The sequence below is a fragment of the Ochotona curzoniae genome, unplaced genomic scaffold (genome assembly GCF_017591425.1).
Source record: "Ochotona curzoniae isolate NIBS_2020 unplaced genomic scaffold, NIBS_Ocur_1.0 patch144, whole genome shotgun sequence".
Taxonomy (NCBI): Eukaryota; Metazoa; Chordata; class Mammalia; order Lagomorpha; family Ochotonidae; genus Ochotona; species Ochotona curzoniae.
This window is the reverse complement of record NW_024466689.1, coordinates 168,948-192,463: the sequence shown is the minus strand read 5'-3', so window position 1 is coordinate 192,463 and position 23,516 is coordinate 168,948. Positions and strand designations below refer to the sequence as shown.

General features: G+C 49.8%; 1 protein-coding gene across 6 annotated transcripts; it reads left to right on the top strand.

Annotated features, from left to right (window-relative positions):
- Positions 1-7,761: 7,761 nt before the first annotated feature.
- On the top strand, positions 7,762-12,729 carry LOC121166493 (glutathione S-transferase Mu 1-like). Of its 6 annotated transcripts, none has more exons than XM_040995643.1 (8): positions 7,769-7,864; positions 8,283-8,358; positions 8,743-8,807; positions 9,100-9,181; positions 9,282-9,438; positions 10,671-10,791; positions 10,887-10,997; positions 12,316-12,729. In XM_040995643.1, the coding sequence occupies exons 1-8, from the start codon at positions 7,829-7,831 to the stop codon at positions 12,403-12,405; spliced, it is 738 nt and encodes a 245-aa protein (XP_040851577.1). In that variant the 5' UTR covers positions 7,769-7,828; the 3' UTR covers positions 12,406-12,729. The 6 variants fall into 6 exon arrangements, with proteins under 6 accessions (XP_040851583.1, XP_040851577.1, XP_040851578.1 ...); XM_040995644.1 differs by having other exon boundaries at positions 7,771-7,864; positions 9,282-9,382; positions 10,669-10,791; XM_040995647.1 differs by having other exon boundaries at positions 7,773-7,864; positions 9,282-9,361; positions 10,696-10,791.
- The last annotated feature ends 10,787 nt before the right edge of the window (positions 12,730-23,516 follow it).

Genomic DNA, 23,516 nt, shown 5'->3' with positions numbered 1-23,516 from the left:
TCCTGGTGCTTGCAAGGTGAGGATTTAGCCATTGAGCCACAGCACCAGGCATTTGTCTTTAATCTTTTTTAAAAATATTTTTATTTTTAATTGAAAGGCAAAGTTACAGAGAATAGACAGAGAGAGATCTTCCATTTTCCAGTTCACTCTGCAAATGGCAACAACAGCTGGAGGTGAGCTTATCCAGAGCCAGGAGCTTCCTTTTGGTTTCTCACAAATGCATAGAGACAGAATGTAGCCTGCTGGGCTCAAGGGAAGAAAGCAGAGCAACTGCTAAGTAGGTATGGGGCTCCTTTGTGGGTGACAAACATTTAAAATGACTCATTTTTTCAGTATATCAATTTCATCTCTGTGAAAAAAAAGTGAGAATAAAAAGCCAGTCACAGAATTAAAAGATAGGTTTATATTGGTGCCAAATGTGTTTGAAATCGTTTCTTTTTATAACGTGCCTTTGCTTTTCATGAATTTGTTGATACCTGCATGTGCATCGATGCGTTTAACACAGACCCCCGTAGAGACTGCTTTCACTACCGGAGGTTAACATACAGATCTCAATGAGGAAATGGTAAAAAATTAAGTCCAATGTGCAACAAGGGTAGTCAAACGTGAGTGCTACTTGCCTGGGGGGTGCTGCAAGAGGAGCGCCACAAATCTCCTTTCTGGCCCTAGGGCATGTGGCTTAAGCCCCTGGGCACAGAACGGGAAAGGCCTCCCCCGGCTGCGTGGGGGCACCTGGTGGCTCGCCCCTTGCCAGTGCAGAGCAGGTGCTGAAGTAGGCACCAGCACGGCCACCAGAGGGCGCTGCTGGCCTTCCTAGAAATCTGCCTCTCCAGGTTACAGGTTACTCCAACCTGCAACCCTCCAGGGTAGCCGTGGAGTGCATGTGCCAGGGTTCTTCAGTCTTCCCACTCTCTGTCCTTAGGAAAAGAACACCCAAAAGGTTTAATATGGGAGATTTTCTTGCAGCCTGATGACGTTTTGTGCCTATGGTGCCCTGCTCTGCAGCCTCCCAGCATCTTCTTTTTGGCATCGTCTCTCTCTGGCCTATGCATTGCCTTGCATCCTTCCTTCTTCCCCACATGTATTTCTGGGGTCTTCGTTTAATACATTGACCCACCTGGGACATCACAAAGTTTATGGAAAAATACACACATGTTGTAAAACAATTGCACAGATTTCAAGCATGCTTGACATCCAAATAAATCCAACTTCTCTGTTTTCCATGTGTGTGCCCTTGTATTCTGGCCTTGTGAAGTTGTGGTTTTTGCTGATGGTGAGTGCCAGGGATACAGAAAACAATTAAGGAGCTGTTCACTGTTTGGTGTGTGAGGATCCCTGGTTCTGAGCCAGGTTTGTCCACCACCAGCTCTCACGGGGCTGGGAAGCCTTCTTGGATTTGGATTTAAAGTTTGCAGCCTTCACTTTTTTTTTTTTTTTTTTAAAGATTTATTTTTATTATTTTTTCATTGGAAAGGCGGATATACAGAGAGGAGAGACAGAGAGGAAGATCTTCCATCCGATGATTCACTCCCCAAGTGAGCGCAACGGGCCGATACTATGCCGATCCGAAGCCAGGAGCCTCTTCCGGGTCTCCCACGCGGGTGCAGGTTCCCAAAGCTTTGGGCCGTCCTCGACTGCTTTCCCAGGCCACAAGCAGGGAGCTGGAAGGGAAGCGGGGCTGCCGGGATTAGAACCGGCGCCCTTATGGGATCCCGGGCGTGCAAGGCGAGGACTTAACCACTTGCGCCACCGCGCCGGGCCCAACTTTTTTTTTAAAAAGATTTATTTATTTTTATTACAAAGTCAGATATACAGAGAGGAGGAGAGACAGAGAGGAAGATCTTCTGTTCGATGATTCACTCCCCAAGTGAGTGCAACGGCTGATGCTATGCTGATCCGAAGCCAGGAGCCAGGAACTTCTTCCAGGTCTCCCACGCGGGTGCAGGGTCCCAAAGCTTTGGGCCGTCCTTGACTGCTTTCCCAGGCCACAAGCAGGGAGCTGGATAGGAAGTGGAGCTGCCGGGATTAAAACCGGTGCCCATATGGGATCCTGGTGCGTTCAAGGTGAGGACTTTAGCTGCTAGGCCACGCCGGGCCCAGCCTTCACTTTTTTTTTAATTCATTTTACTTTTGTTGATGTTTACATAATTGAGAGGGATGCATGCCCATGTGGACCACCAATTGGAGTAGGGAGGGTCGAGGAATGGGAAAAAGTGGACGAGACAATTGCCTGCAATCTCCTGTTTTGTTCTGTTATCTGGGGAAAGTGGAGAGAGAATGGGAGAGGATCGCTCCCAGCAGCCCAACTGCATCAGTGCCTGGGGATGGAGGAAGGCCAACTGATGTCATCCCAGGGCCCCCGAAGTGGAGCATGTTCTGAGGATATCGCTTAAACAGTTTTGACAGTTCTGAGATGCTGTTGATTTTATTCCCCCAAGAATGAGGAAATCCTTCCAAGGTTCATTTGCTGACATAGTCCACTCACCCAGATACTTGTTGGAGAGAGCTGTCCAATTTGTTCTGCCCTCCATGGTACTGGATGTCTTCTGCAGGCCTCAGTGAACTGGTTGCCATGTCCCCCATGAGAATCTGGGTACACCGTCCATTGCACAGGCCTCAGCAACCATGCAGACCCAGTTCCAGCACAGGCACTCCACAGTCAGACCACTATCCTGTGGTCTTCCCTGTAGTTGGAGTTCTGAGTCCAGTGATCCAGTTGCAGGGAAGGGTCTCCAAAGAAACCTCACCAGAGGTGAACCCAACCTGATTCCTGTGTGTGGCAGTCAGTGCAGGGTCAGTCCACCACTCATATCAACCTACATGCACTCTGGTGTTTGGAGTCACCTGGTCAGTTCTGTCGCCAGCCCCATCCCATATGCAAAACAATGGATGTTGATGCCCAGCCTAACCCTGCCCGCCACAAACTCAGCCTCACGTACATCTGTGGGAACTACAGCCTAGTCGGAGTGACCCTCCAGAACCCCTACCAGGCCTGCCCCCAGCCCTGATTCCTGTGCATGCCAGTATGTACAGCAGCCTGGTTCAATCTGTCCCACTCTCATATTCAACTCTCATATACATCAATGGGTGCTGGAGCCTAGCTCAACTCAACCGACCCCACTCTCCAGCCCACACTCATGCCTGTGGGTGCCACCACCTGTCTGGCCCGGTTTGTCCCAGCCCTGGTTCTCATACTCACCATTGGGAGCTGCAGTCCAATGCATGGGCGACAACAGTTTCCCTACTGGGCCCACTCTTTCCCCTGGATCTTGCACTTCCCAGGTGATTCTACAGTCTAGTTTGACAGGACTTGCTCCAACCACAGCACTGGCCGGTTGATGCAATGGCAAAGCCCGGGCAGCCTGAGCTTACTCTGGTTCATGCACGCACCAGTGGGTATGCTTAGCCCAGCCTGGCTCTCCTGGTAACCCAGCTCGTATACAGGTCAATGGACTTTGTAGCCCTGCCCAGCCTGTTCTTTTCCTCAGTCCAGGCTCTCACCTCTCACGCTCAGCAGCAGGAGCAGGGGCCCAGCAGGGAAGCCTCTGCACTTCCCCTGTTGGGCTCGCCCCTCAACCCCTGCCCCCACTGGATCTTACATGTACTGGTGAATGCTGTGGCCTAGACTGGCATGTCTTGCCTCACTTCTGCATTCACCAACAGGTGCTGAAGCCTAGCCCAGCCCAGCTCAGCCAACCCCCAGTCCCAGCCTTAATGTGAACTGGCTGGTTTTATGGCCTAACCTGGCCACTCTTGTACCCTGTCCAGGTTCTCACATCTCACTAGTGGATGCTGTGAACTGGCCCAGTCCAGACTGTCCCCAGACCTGATCCACACTTACGCTGGTGGGTATTGTGATCTGGCCTGGTCTGGGCTGCTCCCAGGTTTGGTTCTTGCATTCACCTGTGGGAACTGCATCCTGACAGAGGAGTTCCCCAAGCTCATCTATCGGGTCTTCTCCCAGTGGCAGATCTTGCACACACAGCTGATTGCTTGGCCCAGCTTGACCTGGCTCACCTGTCCAGGCAGGTACAGCAGCCTTGCCCAACCGACCCACACCCATTCCGGCTCTTAATCATGCCTGGTCTACCCCAGACCAAGCTCTCATAGGGCTCAGCAAGTGCCAAGATCTTGCCTAGCCTGTGTTATATTCACTCTGGTTCTTGTGAGCACCAGTGAGCACCTTGAAGAAAATGATGTTACTGTATGATCTATGAGTCACTGAAGAATTGAATCAAAAGAAATAATTTATTTTTTAAAAGATTTATTTATTTTTATTACAAAGTCAGATATACAGAGAGGAGGAGAGACAGAGAGGAAGATCTTCTGTTCGATGATTCATTCCCCAAGTGACTGCAATGGCCAGTGCTGCGCTGGTCCAAAGCCAGGAGCCAGGAGCTTCTGGATCTCCCACATGGGTACAGGGTCCCAAGGCTTTGGGCTGACCTCAACTGCTTTCCCAGGCCACAAGCAGTGAGCTGGAAGAGAAGTGGAGCTGCTGGGATTAGAACCGGCGCCCATATGGGATCCTGGCGCATCCAAGGTGAGGACTTTAGCTGTTAGGCCACTGTGCCGGGCCCAAAAAGAAATAATTAAAAGAGATGAAACTAGCAAAAAAACATTAAAATCCATAAGATATAGTTTCTGTTGATCTTTGTTGATGAAATGTGTCTGCTGAAGGTAATAAATAGATGGGTTTTGTTTTTTTAATCCAGCCTACTAATCTATGATGTTTGATTGATGAGTTAAGCCATTTACACTCAGGGTTAATGCAAACAGGTGATAATTTGGTCCTGTCATTTTAGCAATGGGTTATTCATTGATTTAATCTTTTGTTGTTATTTCACTGGGATGTTCTTTGCATTTTTCTTTGGTTTTGGTGGGTGCTATTCCTCTTCTCTGTCAAGAGAACATCTTTAAGTATCATTTGTAGGGTAGGTTTGGAAGAGGCAATTCTTTTAACTTTTCTTTACTGTGGAAGAATTTTATTTCATTTTCAAAGACAAAGGAAAGTTTTGCTGGGCACGTTATCCTGGGCTGATAATGTTTTGCTTTTAGAATCTGGAATATGTCGCTCCATTCTCTTCTGGCCTGTAGAGTTTCCTGTGAGAGGTTTGCTGTGAGTTTAATTGGCATTCCTTTATATGAAGTTGATTATTTTCACGTGCACATTTAAGGATCTTTTCCTTATGTTCGAGTGAAGAGAGCTTGTCGTGGTGAAGATCACTTTTGGTCAAACCTTTTGGGAGTTCTGTGCCTCTCCTGGATGTTGTTTCCCAATTCTTTCTCTAGATTAGGGAAAATTTCCCTTATTATTTCATTAAATACATTTTTAAACCCAGCTTCTCTTTCTGCACCTTCTGGGACTCCCATAACTCTTATATTAGGCCTTTTAATAGTGTCTTTCAATTCTTGAATACTTTTTTTGGCCTGATCCAGCTCTGCTTCCAGCTTTTTGTTTGTTTCCCCCTGGTGACAGGAAATATCTTCTAATTTTGAGATTCTTTCTTCTGCCTCCTTCATTCTATTTTGGAGACTCTCCACTGTACTTTTCTTTGCTCCACTATATTCTTCATTTCTGATATATCAGCTTTCATTTGATTCATTTCCAGTGTGATGTATTCTTTAAATATGTTCTTTAACATATTCTTTAAATTCCTGCTTTATGTGCTTCTCATTGTTGATAAGAAGTTTTATAACAAGTGTTTTGAAATCTGTATCTCCCATTTTCTCGATGTCTTCCTCAGTTAACTCTGAGGTTGGCAAAGGTGTTTGTTCCTTTGCAGGGGAGCCTTCAGTAATAATTATTGTGCATCTGTCTCTTCTTTTGCTCTTGGTCATTGTACTTCTGGTTATCAGAGTCTGTTCCTTGGGCAGGTTTCTAAGCTCTGTCACCCACAGGTCTACAGTTCTATTTTATTTTTGTGGTTGGTGCACGGCTCTTTGTTTGCAGTCACTTGTGCCACTCCCTCCAGTGAGTTCCAGGTCTGGGTTCTTATGTTAGATTTCCACCATGGTCTCCATAGCCCCAGCTCCTGGCTCACCAGTCTCCACCTCCTGTGATACCGTGCTGAGGCTGCACCATTGTCTCTGCAACCTTTCTCCCACTTCTGGTTGGAGTAGGTTCCAGGATTAGAGACACCAGGTGTCCTATATAGCTAGGTTGTTGTTGGTGTGATCTTTCCAGAACCTGTTGGCCGTTAGGTCTGAGGGCTACACGGACCTATTTTGACCCGTACAATGCCACAGTCAGTATTATTTTCCTGTGGGACCAGTGCAATGCACTGAGGTCAGTGAGTTCTCGCTGAGCTCAGCTCATACACAGTTCACTGTTGTCCCTACAGTCTCAAAGCTCTTGCCACACTGTAAGAAATGGTGCCTGATGTGCCACTACTAGAGTTCTTGATCTGCTGGCTGTCAGGTCTGAGGGCTACCCAGACCTGTCTTGGGTGGAACCTGTAGGATGCCATGTTGTTGCAGTTCACTGAGCCAGAAATGAGTTCACTCCCAGTTCAGTGCATGCACAGTACTGCCCCATAGCCTTTATCTCCTTAAACAAAATGGGCTCCTAGAGCCCAATACAGCTCTAGGAGGCAGACTGGACTGTGAAATCCACTGTTCCCGCACCACCCATTTGGGACCTGCAGCTCTGGCTCTGCTCCTCATCAAACAGACCAGCAGGATGGACAGTTCTTTGTCTGGGTTCACCTCCCAAGCTCCCAGTGAAAGTCCCTTCCCACTTGGTTGCTGGTGGAGTTCTGGCTGCTGGTGGAGTTCAGATCGCCGTTAGCTGAATGCTGCTGGAATATCAGTCATTGCAACACCACACTGCTGTGCCCGCTGCTTTCCTGTGTCCGTCAGTCTCCAGGTGCCCCTCTGCTGTTGTTCTGTCCTCTTCTATTTCCTAGAATGTGCCCTCTCTGCTTCACACTGGCTAATGTTTCTCCGTCTGTTTAAACGTGTCCTTACCCTATTCCACTGTCTTGATTCTCATAGTCTTACTTTTTTTAAAAAAAGAAATTATCTCTTTCCAAACTCTTAATGTATGGCAAAAACTCTTAGTGTCATATGATGAGATTAACAAAGGGCTCCCCCACCCCTTTAGGAAGATGGTTCCCTGAAGGACAATGGTGTTGAAAACTTGAAAACTTCCCTAGTGATGTGGTGGCTTTGATGACTTAGCGGTCCATGTGGATTCATTGTCCAGCAGTGATGCAAGCCTAAGCTGGCAGTCATGTCAATGATAAGAACAAAGTTATTGGATTATGTGGGTATAGTGTTAACGCTATTTTAGAGCATGCTGTTTCTACGTGTATTAAAGTATTTCACAATAGCTTACCAGGCCACGTGACTGGCCTCTCACAGCTCCTGTTGACTGCCACACACACGTGCTTGTTCTCTATGGTCAGGATCTGTGCCTTGCGCTTTAGGATGCTCACCCAGTGAGGCTCCGAATGGGCATGCCCCTTTTGCACCTGGCCCTGGTGGCCGGACCCTCCCAGAGCCAGCAAGAAGCAAAGAAGGGCGCAGCTGCTTGAAGGCCCGGTTCCGGCGCCCGGGGCGCACCGGCCTCCTCGGGGCGCCGAGCCCTCGCCCGGTTGCCCTGCGGGTGAAGTTGGATCTTGATCCTTCCAATGGGTGGAACCCTTATCTGTGCTCCCGCGACCTGAGCCTGCACACAGCGCGCACCCGGGGCGGAGAGGGGCGCGAGCAGGCGGGGTTGGGGTGGGCCCATCGCTAGCCACGCCTTCGCCTTAGGCCCGTACCCGGTTAAAGTTCCAGGCCAATCACTGAAACCAGTCGCAGAACTCGCAGCACGAGCAGCACCATGCCCGTGACGCTGGGGTACTGGGACATCCGCGGGGTGAGCCAGGGGCCCGCCGGGGCGGAGGGTGGGGGTGGGCGCAAGAGGCGCCAGCAGCCGGGGCGCTTCCTGTAGGAGTTGGGGCAGGCCGCTGCCTGCGGCTCAGGAGCTCCCAGCGTGCGCCTGCGTGTGTGTGTGTGTGTGTGTGTGTGTGTGTGTGTGTGTGTGTGTGTGTGTGTGTGTGTGTGTGTGTGTGTGTGTGTGTGTGTGTGTGTGTGTGTGTGTGTGTGTGTGCGCGCTGTAGGGGTGTGTGTGTGTGTGTGTGTGCGCGCGTGCGCTGTAGGAGTGTGTGTAGCAGTGAGTGCGGGTTATACAGGGATTTACCTCGGGCAGATGAGCTTAACAGTCTTTGTCGCTTTGTGACCTTTGCCCCCATCCCATCTCTCCCCGCCTTCTCTGCCCTGCCTCCCTCCCCCAGCTGGCTCATGCCATCCGCCTGCTCCTGGAATACACAGACACCAGCTATGAGGAAAAGAGATACACCATGGGGGACGGTAATGCACCTGCCCACTCCAGTCCCTGATGGGCAAAAGCTGATTGACACCTACAACCCTTGCATGGCCACCTGCTGCTCACCTCTGCAGGCCCCCCCTAGCTGGAACTGAACCTGCCCAGCTGAGCCGGAAGGGAGGGCATTACTGTGTGTGTTTATGTTGGGGTCTTCCTTAGCCTTCCCCCGACCTGTTGTAAACCTTTGGCAAGCAGGGTCCAGAGCCCTTACAGTCAAGTCAGTCTTTCCCCAGACCTTGAATGTATGAGATGTGGGTTCAGATCCCACAGGTCCTGCCTTGGGGGTCCTGCCCCTGACTCCTTGGGAGGGTCCCAGGGAAAGAGGCTGCACACGGGGGAGGTTTTGTTTCACTTGGTCTTCTCCACAGCTCCCGACTATGACCAAAGCCAGTGGCTGAGTGAGAAATTCAAGCTGGGCCTGGACTTCCCCAATGTATGTGCAGGGGATGGGGTGTTGGAGGGAGTGGGGTCGTGAATGGTGTCTCTGCCTCCACATCCTTCCCAAAGTTAGAGGGTTCAGGACCAGGACCTTGTGCTCAACCACTGTCATCTGTGGTTCTCTGCAGTCTTTCCATGAGGTTCTATGTCATAGCTCACTAATGCCTTGTGCAGAGATTGTCTCCAGGGCCAGGCACAGAGGGTACCGGGTCCCCTGTCTGCCCTTGCCCAGGGCAGGGGATGCTGGGCACCTGGGATCCCAGCTGACTTCCCTCCTCCCTCCCCAGCTGCCCTACCTGATTGACGGCACTCACAAGCTCACCCAGAGCAACGCCATCCTGCGCTACCTCGGCCGCAAGCACAACCTGTGTGAGTGGGGCTGTCTGAGGGCGTGGGGCTGTGGCTGTGCCCTGGGCCTGGCTGGGTGGGATGCTGAGGGTGTCTGCTGTGTCTGCTGTGTGTGCTGCAGGTGGGGAGACGGAAGAGGAGAAGATTCGCGTGGACATTTTGGAGAACCAGGCTATGGATGTTTCCAATCAGCTTGCCGAGGTCTGCTACAGCCCAGACTTTGTGAGTTACCTGCGACCTTCCAGGGCCTCCTTGGGCAGCATGGCATTCAGGGCAGGGCTCTGGAATTCCCATCTACATGGGTCCCTTTCGCATGTGAGCTCTGAGGAACCACTTTTCCTCCTGGTTGTTTTCTGTGTTGCCACTCGTGACCTCCTAACCCTAAATTGCAGCAAATGAAAACCCTGAGTCAGTTCCCACCTGTGCTAGGGTGGAGTCCAGCCTCCACAGCCTGGGCATTCAGTTCCTGGAAAGTGAAGCTGTATATTCAAAGTTCTTTTCAGCTCTGACCTCCACCAGGAGGCATTGCTCCTGTTAGAATCTCCGACCACCAGGGAAAGAATAACTCAGCCAAATATATAAAAAGAATTTAGATGGCCTTTATTTCAGGGAACCATGGTCATGGGCTTCCCTTCCCCATGCAGCAGAAAGACAGATGTGAAGGAGAGAGCTACAGGGGAAGAAGAGCTAGGAAGAAATATGCAGGGACCTTTAAACTCCCTTTGACACGGAAGCCGAAATGGGGGTCGCCTTGGCCCTTATTTGGTGAGGGGATATGGGTTTGTGCCCCTCATTGGTGCAATGGTGGTTTCACAGCCTGAGGGGCCCTGCCAGAACCCCACCATCCCTTCCTGGTTGGGTTGGAAGCCAACTCCGCCCTCCTCCAGTTACTGTGGTAACCATCAGCTCCCAGCTGCTTTCTGCCACTGCTGTCTCCTGTATTATGTTCTCTATGAGGAATAGGTGTGCAAGATGGGCTGCTCTAAGGACACCTGTCAGTGTGAACTTGGTCCAGTTGCTTTCCCAGGATTGTCTTTAGTAATGAGGTAATTCAGGACACCTTTCTAATAGGTAACTCAGGCCAGAGACAGGAGATTTTGTTCTTCTCCCTTTTGACCCTCACACTCTCCTTGGCTTTCTTGAGCCATTCAGATGTCTACAGCTCACTACCCTACTTTCTAGAACTTTTGACTTCGTTTCCTATGCTATTTTCTCTCTCTATCTCATTTTGTCCCATATCAGAGTCCACAGCTGGGCAGGTGTTCAAAGTACTCTTAGATTTGTCCCAGAGGAGGTCCTTTAGACACCATGAGTGGCAGGTTTAGTGACACCGTTATATTCCTCTTTGCCTTCTTATCACCTCGTGTTGATGGCATCTGGTACGAGTTCAGTCTAAGTCTGGATACTGGCTCAGTGCCAGGCTCAAGGAAGGTGGGTGCCCACCTGAGCCAGCCGGGCCATGCTGTGCGCAGGGGAGGCTGCCTCCTGCTGGGAAGCTGGCGTCTGAGAGTGCTCACAGCTGTTTTCCACCTCAGGAGAAGCAGAAGCCGGAGTACTTGAAGGGAATCCCTGACATGTTGAAGCAATTCTCACAGTTCCTGGGGGAGAAGCCATGGTTTGCGGGGGACAAGGTAAGGGTCAGGGAGTGAGGAGGCATCCTTCTCCCCGAGATGCAGCCTTTTGTGTCCATCCATCGTTGTGTCCACTCATTGTTGGCCTTCCGCAGATCACTTTTGTGGATTTCCTCACTTACGATGTCCTTGACCTGCACCGCGTGTTTGTCCCCAGCTGTCTGGAGGCGTTCCCAAACCTGAAGGCCTTCGTGTCTCGCTTTGAGGTGATGCCCCTGCTTCTTTTTCCTCCCCCTTTCCTATGCCCCTTTCTGTGGTGCTGTCCTACCTAGTACTGAGGCTGCATGGGCAGTGGCCGGTGTTGACTGAGCACTGGCGACATGCCAGCACCAATGCTCACTGTCTTCACTGTGATCACTTTAATCTTTACAGCACTGCTATAAAGTTGATGGTGTGAGCATTGCCATGTGCAGAGGAGGAAATGGAGACTGTAGGGGGTTAAAGTCGAAGTTCCAGAGCTTCTGGCTGCTGTGGATAGCAGGCAGTCACTCTCCCAGTTTTGTGCTAAAAGGAGCAGCCTCAAGCCCTTGTCAGACCTGCATGTCCTTCCCAGGACACTATGGGAGAGGCGAGACATTGGACAGAGTGTCTGTGGTCAGCTTCAGGAGGGCTGGGATGAGGTAAGGTCAGTGACCACTGTCAGAGACACTGGCAGGCATCTTTCAGGAACTCCGTAGGGCTTGGCACTTTCCAGATTATAGACAGGGAGGCACCGAGACCCAGCGCTAAAATTGGCATTGGACTTGAGTGCACACGTTGGTGTTCTTGATGAAGGATCTTGTCTTGGAATGTCTGATAGTGGATACTTCTCTCTGTCTCTTTTCCATCCCAGTGACCCATGTGTTCTGTGACAGGGCAGGTCCTTAATTTCACTCCTTTGTGGGCCACAGTGTCGGGTGCAGGGGGACTCACCAAGATGGACTCCATGCCGGAATTGAGTGTAGTTGGAGAACTGCAGGCAGAGCATGTAGCACACCTTGGGTGCTGAGGAACATGGCCAAGCCTCAGGGCCCAGCTACTCCTGTCACCCTGTATCACTTATTTGATCTTCCAGTATGGGGGCTTTGAGTTGTTAGTCCAAAAAGAATTCAACCTCCAGGCTATTCCTTGTCTCACTGCCTGTCAAGAAGTGTACCTTTAAGCTACTCATGGTAGTCTGGCTCAGACCCAGGCTTGTGCCATGGGGAAGACGGAGGAGCTGACTGACTGTGGCCTGCCTAGCCCTGGCCTTTTGCGGGCAAAAAGACCTGAATCTCTTTGAGATCTTTGGCAGTTGTGTGGGCTGGTCACCTGCCTTACCTGGTAAGAAGGTACATTTTCTCGTCTGTTATAATGAGTATTGTTTGCCATGAGGTAGGTGGGGGGCACAGAGAGATTGGGCTCAGCTACCAGGTGGAAAAATCTGGACCTTCTAGGAACTTCTCCATGAAAACAAGAAGAGTGTTTGAACAGCCGAGGGCCAGGGCTTTCTGTTCCAGGCACTTGAGCAGCTGCTCAACTCTGGTTTTTGTTTCCCATTCTCAGGACCTGCCAAAGATCTCTGCTTACATCAAGTCCAACCGTTTCCTCCCGAGGCCCTTGTACACAAAAGTGGCCACGTGGGGCAACAAGTAGGGCAGGAGATGGGAGCGGGGAGCCCGGCTCGGCCAGCTGCTGCCTGGGGCCCGATGGGTGCATCCCATCTCCCTGCTCCCCTGGCCCGACCTTCTCTTGCTGTTCTGCTTTCAATTCCCCTCTCATCCCCATGGCTTTGCTGGCCCTCTCCCCTCCTGCCTGGTTCATGTCCCTTTCAGGTGCCTTAAAGCCTCATTTCCCTCTCTGAACAGTACCATGTCCTGCATTGAGGCTACTCATTGTCCTGCCCACCCGTGACTGTGACCTGTGGTGTGGTGGCTACCCCAACTCTGCCTGAACCCCAGTAAAGAAGTCTGAAGCACATTTTGTTTGTGTCTTGTGTTGTTCCCTCTGGCCCCCTGTACTCACCAGCTCTCATTGCACCTTCCTAGGGAGTGGCCAAGCCACCCAAGAGCTTGACAGTGGCTGGGTTCACAGGGATGAGGTGGGATTGTCGTTGTCCAATACTTCTTGCTCCCATGTGTGATTCCCTTAGAGCAGGTGGCCCCATGAGGCACCCTAAAGGACAGAGATGGCCCCTTTCTGGTCTGGGGCCTCTCATTCTGCCAGCATCATGGCTGTGCATAGCTGTGCATCTCAGGAGGCAGGAGGAAACAGGCAGCCCCAGCAGAGGGAGCCGAGATCCTGTGGCCTCCACACTGTGTGGCTCTGTCCCATCTGCTGGGTCTCCAGGACCCTCTCTCTGCTCTTTCATTCAGATGTCTTCAAAGCCCTGCCCCTGGCCACCTGTGAGATGCAGATAGTTTTTCTCTGTACTACTTGGGCTGGGTATAGAACTGTAACATAACAACCTGCAGGCTCCTGGTGAATCCATTTTTTTTTTTTTCTGATAGTAAGCATTTCTGATGAGAATACTGATGCTGGTATGACTTGAATCCCCTTGTAGGTAGCTTGTTTCTGGTGATTTTCTGTCATTTTGTCATGAAAAGGATATATGGGGACACACAGTCTAATCTCTCCATGATCACTCTCTTTCAAAGACGTTCTAAATGCAGACTTCCTATATCTCAATGCATTAACCCCATTTCTTCTTTTGCATCCTTTTCTTTTGATGTATATGTATTCTGGGTTTCATTCCATAAATTGAATCAACTGTACTTGAAAATAATTGAAGATGTATTCTGTCTCTGCTGAATGTGTAGACTTTCTTTTTTGAGGTCCTTGTTCCTTAAACAATACAGTATTACAACTATGTGGATGACACATTGTCCCAGGGATTATGAGCAATGGAGAGGTGATTTGAAGTTTATGGGAACATAGTATATATATATATAAGTACAACACCGCTTTGTACAAGAGACCTGAGCATCTGCAGGTTTGGGAATTTATGGGGGGCACCAGGAACAACCCCTGGAATACCATGAGATGACTGTGACTGCAAATCAAAAACCACAGGGTAAGTTGTTTCAGAGGAACTGTAGCTCCCTAATTACATTGGTACAAAAAGTTGTTGATTTTGTGGTTCAGATATCCATACGTGGCTCACATGGGAGAAAATGTAAATCTAAAAAGGACTCTCATCCAAAAAGTATGTATCCAGAACACAGTTGTTGAAATATGGGTTAAGACTTGAACCGGCATTTCCCAAAAGTGACTATCCAAATGGCCAATAAGCAGATGAAAAGGTGCCTAACATCACCTGGCAGAGACGTTACAGGTGCAGTAAGAGCCAACTGTAATCCCCAGAGGGACGGTACTCTAAGCTGTGATACTGTGAATTTCGGAAATAACTGAAACTCTCATACACTGTTTGTAGGATGACCACTTTTGAATCTTGGTAGAATCAATGAGAGCCAAATATATATCTACATAAGATGCAGGAATCCCATGCAATAAAGATGTGTGATGATGGGGCCAACTGCCATCTCTGATGCTGGCATCTCATATTGAAACACTGGTTCAAGCTAAGGGTTCTTTGCTTTTTTGGGAAGAGAAGCGAGGATGAATGAACTTGACAGGCAGAATAACAGAGAGAGAGAGAGAGAGAGAGCTTTATCTGCTGGTTCACCCCCTAAATGGCTGCATTGGCCAGGGTTAGGCCAGGCCAAGGCCAGGAACCCAGAACTTCTTCCAGGTCTGCCACTTGGATGGCAGGAAATGAAGGGTTTGGACTGTCTTCTGTTGCTTTCCCAGCTGCATTAGTAGGGAGCTGGATTAGAAGCAGTGGAAGTGGGATAGCTGGCTGATGGTGGGGAGGGTGGGGGCTGGCATTGTGGTATAGCAGGTTGAGCCACCATGTGTAATGTGGGCACCTCGTATGGACAATGGCTCAAATCTGGCTGCTCCACTTCCAATCCAGCTCCCTGCTAATTTACCTGGGAATATAGTGGAGGATAGTCCAAGTTTTTGGACCCCTTCATCCACTTGGAGACCTGATGAAGCTCCTGGCTTTGGGGTTTTGGCTGGCCCAGCACTGGTGATTCCAGCCATGTGGAGAGTGAACTAGTGGATGGAGGATCTAATTCTCTCTTCTCTCACTGTGCTTCTGATTTACAAATAAAACAAATTAAAAAAAAATAAAGTGGAGCAATTGAGCCTTGAACTACCACCACTCCTTATATATATTACAGGTCGTGGCTTAACATGCGAGACCACAACATGGCCCCAATAAATAAACCTTTAAAAAGTGTGTTAATGTCATCCAAGAGTTATGTACAATTGTGTTGCAAGCCACTTTAAGTAGCCCATACCTGATGACATTCCAAACCCAACAATAGAAGAATAGACAAATAAGCTGAGTTATCAATATAACTGTGTTATTTATATAATGAAGTATAATACTATTAAAAAAACCCAAAACCAAAAACAGGTACCAGTGCTACACGAAAAACAGGAATACAACACTGATGTGTTGTTGAGCAAAAGGATCTAGATCCAAGTCCATAGATGCCGTTCCATTCACATGGAAATCCACACACAAGGGAGATGACTCCGGGTGTGGAGGTCAAGTGCATGTTGACTCAAGTGGGGGTGGGAGGGTCACCCACTGAAGGGACTTCATGGATCGCTAGGATTATTGTCTGTCTTGATTGTGTGATGGTTACAAAAGTATATGAAGGTCAGTACCACAGAGGGGTACCTTTTAGGGCTGTACACCATTCAGTGTAAAGTTAAACTTCAATAAAAAGCATGCACACTCACTAGTGATCCTGCGGTTTCTTTCTGTTTACCTGGTATCTTCCCAGGGCTACATTAGACCTGGAAAATGACTGAAAGATGAGCTTGCAGCAGTCAAAGCCTTTATTTCCCATAAAGAAGGTGTGCTAACTTATGTTTCTGCTCTATTACATTGTGCAATGGTTAATTTTGTGAGTTAACTTGACTGGCCTAGGAGATGCCCAGCTAGCTCGCTCACCATCATTGCTGGATGTGTCTATATGGACATTTCCATAAGATGATAGCATTTGTGTCAGTAGACAGAATAAAGATGCTTGCCATCACTGATGTGGGTAGGTATCACCTGACAGGTCAGGGACCAGGTAGCACCCAAAACATGGAGCCAGGGTTGTGGCATATCCCATACTGATGCTGGTCCAGGTGCACTTCCCGTCCATTTCTCTGCTAATGTACTTGGAAAATGGCAAAAGATGGTCCAAGTCCTTGGGCCCCTGTACCCACATGGGAGACTCGGAAGAAGCTGCTGGCTCCTGGCTTTGGCCTGGCCCAACACTAGCCATTGCAGCCATTTGGGGAGTGCACACAAACTTACTGTGATGATCACTGAATTAGTCTCTAATATATAGTTTAAAATGGAACAAAAATCCCTGGGGTATATCCACCGGGTCTTTTTGGAAGAGGCTAGCTGAGGCACCTTAAAACAACTAGTAGAGTATTTGGAGGGAAGTTTTAATCCCCACTCAGTTTTGTTTTTCAGGCTCTCCAGAGGGCACACCATCTGCCTGCCTGTGTATTAGGCAGCTGCCATGTGCCTGAGGGCTTATGGACAGGTTGAAAGGTGGGTGATAGGCCCCCTGCAGTAGCTGAGTAGCTAAAGTCCTTGCCTTGCATGCACCGGGATCCCATATGGCACTGGTTCATATCCCAGCTGCTCTACTTTCTATTCTGCTCTCTGCTTGTAGGAAAGCAGTGGAGGACGGCCCAAGGCCTTGGGACCCTGCACCCGCATAGGAGATCCAGAAGAAGCTCTTGGCTCCTGACTTTGGCTCAGCTTAGCTCAGTTGTTCTTGCATTCAGCTCTGGGTCACTTTCTGAAGGGAGGAGGGTGGGCAGTCCAGCCCTGGGAAGTTGGCAAAGACTTGAAGGAATTTTCTGTACATCTTTCTCAGGATGAATGCATTAAAAACAAACCAAACCAAAAAAAAAAAAAAAAAAAAAAACAAAAAACAAAAACCCATGAGCACAGTTCATCCTGTTTAGCCTTGCCCAGCAGCTCCTGCAGAATGACCTGGGACCCTCCCCCAGCCAGCATGCCCCGCCCGAGAGTCCTGCTGGATGCTGCTGTGGGAGTCACATCGCTCCTTCCCCAGAGCTGGGACCAGCAGACTGCCCAGCCTGTCCTCTGCCCTGTTTACCCCACATGCCTGCAGGGCCTGCCTCCTAAGGTTGTTTCCAGACTCAAACTGCACCTTCTGCTCCTGAAGTGCCATGTGTGTGGTCACCCATATCTCCTTTTTGTTGACCAGAATTTTTTAAGGACAGTGTTTTTTCAGCAGCAGGAGCTCTGCTCATTGGGTCAGATTCCTTAATGCTGACACTGCTGACACTTTGGGCTTTGTCATTAGAGGCTAGGCTGTGAAGTACAGGCTTTTAAGCAGCATATTCAATCTATCTACCACATACTAGCGTAAATTCCCAGTGTAGTAAAAGTTTATGGGAGGGTTCGGTGTGATAGCATAGTGGCTAAAGTCCTCACCTTGTACTCACCCATATGGGCGCCAGTGTGATCCCAGGGGCCCCAGCTTCCTGCTTGTGGCCTGGGAAAGTAGTTGAGGACTGCCCAAAACCTTGGGACTGACCCTGCACGGATGTGGGTGACCCTGAGGAGGCTCCTGGCTCCTGGCTTCAGATCGGTGTAGCTGTAGCCCTTGTGGCCACTTGGGGAGTGAATCAACTGATGAAAGATCTTCCTCTCTGTCTCTCTTCCTCTCTGTATATATGACTTTCCAATAAAAAAAAAATCTTAAAAAAGAATCTATGGGAATTGGCATGTTGGCTTGGTAGCTAAATCCTCACCTTGAACATACTAGCATCCCATACAGGCACCAATTCATGTCCCGGCTGCTCCACTTCCCATCCAGCTCCCTGCTTATGGCCTGGGAAAACAGTAGAGGACATCACAAAAGCCCTGGGACCCTGCATCCATGTGGGAGAACCAGAAGAAACTCCTGGCTCCTGGATCTGGATTGGCTCAGCTCTGGCCAATGAGGCCATTTGGGGAGTAAACCAGCACATGGAAGATCTTCTGTCTCTCCTTCTCTCTGTAAATCTGCTTTTCCAATGCAAATAAATAAATCTTAAAAAAAAAAATCTATGACAGCATAAAGTTGTGTCCTATAGTTTTAAAATCTGCCTCGTGTAGTTCCTAACTCTGGCCTTTAGCTAAGCTACCGTCTCCATGAAGGATTCTTTTCATGATGCCTCATATATGGGCAAGTGTCGGTAATTGTGTGTATGCGTTTAATTAGGGAAGGGTGCAATGGATAAATACTAATGCAACAGTATCTGTTATCAGTCTTTCAAAAACTATTCTAATTAATGTTAGATTTTAAAACATTTATTCGGGGCTCACACAGTGGTGCAACAGGCTCATCCTCTGCCTGCCATTCCTAGCATTCCAAATGGGAACTAGCTCTAGTCCCAGCTGCTCTGCTTTCAATCCAGCTCCCTGCTTGCGGCCTGGGAAAGCAAGGAAGGATGGCCCAAGTCCTTGGGTCCCTGCATATATGTGGGAGACCCTGAGACAGCTCCTGGCTCTGGATGGTGTCAGCTCTGGCTATTGCAGACACGTGGGGAGCAAACCGACAGATGGAAGATTCTGCTTCTCTCTCTGTCTTGCCCTTTGTCTGTAAACCTGCTTTTCAAATAAAAATAAATAGATCTTTAAAAAACCTGAACATATTTTTCTCAGTTGGAATCATGAATTTTAGGTTTCCAAATTCAAGATATATACAACTCAGAATGAAAGTCAAGTATTGTGGCTCAGAGGGTTCAACTGCTGTCTGTTGGTGCCTGCATCCCGTATTGGGATTCTGGATCCAGTCCCAGCAGATCTACTTTCCCTTCTAGCTTCCTGCTAATATATCCTAGGAGGAAGCAACTGATATGGTGGCTCACGTTCTATGTTCCTGCTACACGTGGGAGTTCAGGCTGGAGGTCTGGGCTCTTGGCTTTGACCTGGTCCAGCCCTGGCTTTGGGAATGAACCTGTGGATAGGAATATCTCATTCTATTTCTCTCTTCTTCTGCCTTTCAAATAGATGGAAAAAAACCACGCCCCCAAAACCCCAGATGTAGGCAACTGCCTAGGTTGCCTTATACCTAGGCAAGTGTTACACTGCTGGGAGAAAAGCAGCCAGTAGTTGGTGGGCATTCTGGACCTGGTTAATGTCAAATTTGTGTTAACTATTGCAGGATGCCAGCATAGTTGCTTATTTTATCTTTCTTCCTTTCTCTCTTTCTCTTTCCTTTCCCCCTCCCTCTCTGTCACTACTTCTCTCCCTTTCTTCCCTGCCCCTTTCTGTCTGATATATGGGGAAGGTGGGGAATACTGGGCCAGGACATGTCACCCTAGCCTTAGGCTCTGGGGAAGTATTGGAGTGAGGTCATATTTGACAGGAGAGGAATGACTTATAGGGTCTTCCATGAACCAGGCCACTACATTCACAGATAGGGACATGAGATGGAATGGTTTGGAGAGGGGAAACCCAAGGGCATATCTGGGTCAGGCCAAAATACCCGCTTGCATGGAGACCTGGGTGGAGCTAAATATCACAGCCCGTTGGTCCCTGCAAAACCCGAGGCAGGCCGGGGGTCATGCAATGGCTGGGCTAGGCCACAGCACTCACACACCAGTGTCAAAACAGGGGATGGGCCATGCCAGGCTGGGCTGTAGCACACACCACAATGTAAGAGAACCAGATATGGGGGGCAGATTCTGTAGGAGAATTTTGTGGGTTTGCCTCTGTGGAATTGCAACACCTGCCAGTTTGTACAGAGAGTTGAAAGTGGTGATGGGCCACCTAACAGGAACTCATCTAATATTTGTGGGAGCTGGCCTGGGAAGAGGACAGGGTGGCACGGCTGCAGCACCTGCCAGCGCTTACAAAGGCTGGACTGAGAGCAGAGCATCCCAATAGGGCCACTGAACTCACTGGCACGTGTAAGAACCAGGTCTGGGAGCAGGCCTGGTAAAGGAACTTGGGGAACTTCCCTTCTAGGCCGCAGCTCCTGCTTGGTAGCACAAGAGCCAGGGCTGGGACAGGCCAGGCAAGTCTGCAGCACTCATCTGCATTTGTGTGGGGCAGGTCTGGTGACAGGCCAGTTTGGGCCAGGCTGCAGCACCCCTGGCATCACAAGAGCCTGGATAAGCAGTGGGTTGCCCTGACTGGGTTAGGCTGCAGCACCCATCAGGGAGAACTGAGATCATGGGCAGGCCATGCCAGGCTGGGTTGAAGCATCCATCAGCATGTACAAGACCTGAGGCTGGGAATGGGCCTTGTTGTGGAACTCTGGGGACTTTCTTGCCGGGCTGCTGCTCCCACTGGTGAGTGCAAGAGCTGGGGCTGTGGACAGACTAGTCTGGGCAACATTGCAGGACCCATCGATATGCATGTGGGCTGGGTCTGGGAGCAGGCCAGTCTGGATTAGATTCTAGCACATGCTGACACTCACAAGAGCCAGAATAGGTGTGAGGTCAGGCTGGGCTAGGGAATAGCACTCACTGGATGACATGAGAGCTGGATCTGGGGTGGGCCAAGTTGGGCTAGGCTGTAGCATCCTCTGGTGGGAACTGGGTCTCCATGGAGACTGAGACCCTGCCACCCTGGACCTGGTGCCATTTTCTCTTCCTCACAGCTCATGAAATTTGCGCCGGTCCACCTGTTCACCAATCAGACAATCCGGCATTTCACCTGAGAATCTCACCCTCCATCTCCCAGCCCCTCCCCCAACCCCACCCAGTTACCAATCAACTTAGGCATTTACTTGCAGGCACCAATTCCCTGGGGCCTGCCCTCAATCACTCACCCAAACCCCGCCCCCCCAACCTCCGGACTCACTGAATATAAGGAGCCCCCAGGTGCCTCTATCTGCCCTTCCCCTTGCTGCCCTTCTACCACCTCAGTCCTGTTCCTGCCCCACTGGAATAAACCTCCTAAAGTGCCTAGTTGTGTCTGGTGTTTTCGGTTCACAGTAAAAGAACCAGGCTGCAGGAATTAGCTGCACATAATAATATAAAAACTAGAACTTTAACTGTTTTAAAGAGCTAACAGGTGTGGGCCAGTCAGACTAAGCTGCAGTACCTGCCCATTAGTGTTAGGACTGGGGGCCAGCCCTGTCAGTCTGGGCTGCAGCACCATCTGGCACACAAAAGATCCATTGGGAGAGGGCCAAATAGGAGAACTTGGGGAACTCCCTTGCAAGATCTCAGCTCCTTCTGGTGAGCTTGAGAGCTGGGGTTGAGGGCAGGCCAGGTCAGGCTGGGCTGCAGCACCTGTTGCCATACATGAGAGCTGGGTCTGAGAGCGGGGAAGGCTGAGCTGAGCAGGAGCACCCATGGGTGTGCATGATAGTCTGATGGGTATGGGCTGGACTGGGTTAGGCTACAGCAGAGGCTGACATGTACAAAAGCCAGGGCTGGGAGTGGGCCTGGAGGGGGTTATTGTAGGTCATTCTGAGTAGGCTGCAGCACCTGCTGGTATGCCTGAGGATTAGATTTGGGGAAGGCTGGCTGGGTTGGGCTGCAGCAACCATCATTTCACTGGAGATATTGAGCTGGGGCAAAATTGATGAGGCAGTTTCATCCACGAGTATATGTGTTGACTGGTATTGACTGGTGTTGGTGACAGACCGAACTTGGTCTTGAACTTGCTTGTGCATACAGGAGTTAAATCTGTGGTCACCCCAGACAAGGTTTCTTAGGGGATTCCCTGACTGGACTACTGGACTCAGACTCTGGTCAAGGGAAGAATCACAGGATATACGGTTCAACCTTGAGTGTATGTATAGGGACTGGGCTTTCTCAGTTGCCACTGATGTTTGTATGGTGGACAACATGTCCAGATTCACATGGGAGATATGACGACCAGCTCATCTAGGCCAGCAGGGGATGTCGACTGCCTGTCAGAGGATGGAAAGCAGAACAGGTTGGACAATTCTCCTGTCAAGCTTTGCAACGTGTTCCTTGGCCTGTGGATGTACTAAGGTAGACTTGGTCAGCCAACATTCCTTGGAAAGATTTTCTCACCCCTGGTACAATGAAGCTGATGACACAGGAAGGAAACAAACAAACAAACCTGAAACATTTGTCCCGTAGTGCTTCCTCTGTACCTGACCTTCCTCACCCTAGTCAGAAGCCCACATGGGCATGCATCTCTCTCAACTATGTGAACAATATTAAAAAGAAAATTAAAAAAAAAAAACAACCCCGAAACTAACACCCAAACCCCAAATCTCAGAGAGACAAACCTTCGGTGGCTGATGAGAACTGTAACTCTCCACAGCAAGGTGCTTTTTTTGTGGGCGTGGTCCTAGGTCTCAGTGTGGGCAACCATGAGTGGAATCTGGTTGGGTCCCCACATTGCTTCCTGAGCCTGGACCCAGACACAGAACCTGAGCTGAGGGGCACGGGCTGCCTCTGAATGAGTAGGGAACATATGCAACAGGGAGTTAGCTAACTCTGCTAGCCCCAGCAACACCTTCTCCCCACTCCCCAGCTCCCCTGAAGCTAGCGTACCACCCATCTTCTGTGACTTCACAGCACTGGGTTGAGATCTCCCCTTCCTGATTCACTGGGTTCACAACACACAGCTCTAACTTGATGTTAGCTGATTTCCAAAACTTAACGTCTCTGCAGGGCAACAATCTTGCTCTTCAACTAGTAAACCCCATTTCTGTTGCCCCACTCATCTCTTTGCAGATAACCATTCTCTTATGTCAACTGAAAGCAAAATAGAATCTGCCACAAGCCAATTGACAGCACCCATCTTTGTGGTGAGTCAGGCTTCTGCCTTCGAAGAATAAAGTTGGCTGATTAGATTTATTCTTGAGGAGTTTGTGCCAGAGGTCACAGGTCATGGAATGACTTCAAAGGCCACCGCTGGTATTCCTGCGTGTGTCAGGAGCCAGGGCCGGTGCTTTGGCAGTATCCAAGGCCCTTCTTCCACAGTGGTGCTTATTTGAATGCTCCGGTTTCAGGCATCCCTGCTAGGCCTGCCGCAGCAGCTGCTGGAGTCTTTTCCCAGAGCCCCTGGGAATTTGGCAGGTCACAGCGATGCCCCCAGAGGAAGGAAAAGGAGCTGCGATGTTATTTCAAGTCGGCTCCGGCCAGGCTGGGGAAGCAGACAGTCCTGGTTTCGGTTTCTGTTTCTGGCCCCACAGACATCGATCTCCCTGCTGTCAGCTGTGGCGCAGAGCTTCATGCTCTGGGTGTGCAGGAATCAGCAGCCGGGTGGGGTGGGTTGGCAGCTGCTTGCTTGTGACCCCAAGTGCCTGCAAGGACAGGAAAGCTCCAGGCCAGTTCTGCTGAGCCTGTGGCTGTGACAAGGGTTCCTGGGGCTACCATGGAATGAGTGGGCCCCCGTGGAGGGTAGGGCTGATGATCTGCTCAGCTGGGGTGGTTCTAGGCAGTATTTTCTATAGGATCTTCTGGAAACCTCAGCTTGCCCTTAGAAGAAGGTGTGTGTGTGTGTGTGTGTGTGTGTAGGATTGGGGCTCACCTGATCTCTGCCCCAGGCTATCTTTCCAGCTGACCTACACCCTCTGCTTGCTCCTGGAACAAGGCAATTGCAACTATAAGGAAAGAAGTTAACTTGTAAACTTCTCAGAGATGGTAATGCACCTGCTTGCTCTGACCAATGCCCACTGCATACTTTGAAAGTTGAAGTTAGAGAGACAAAGAGAGTGTGCATGTCA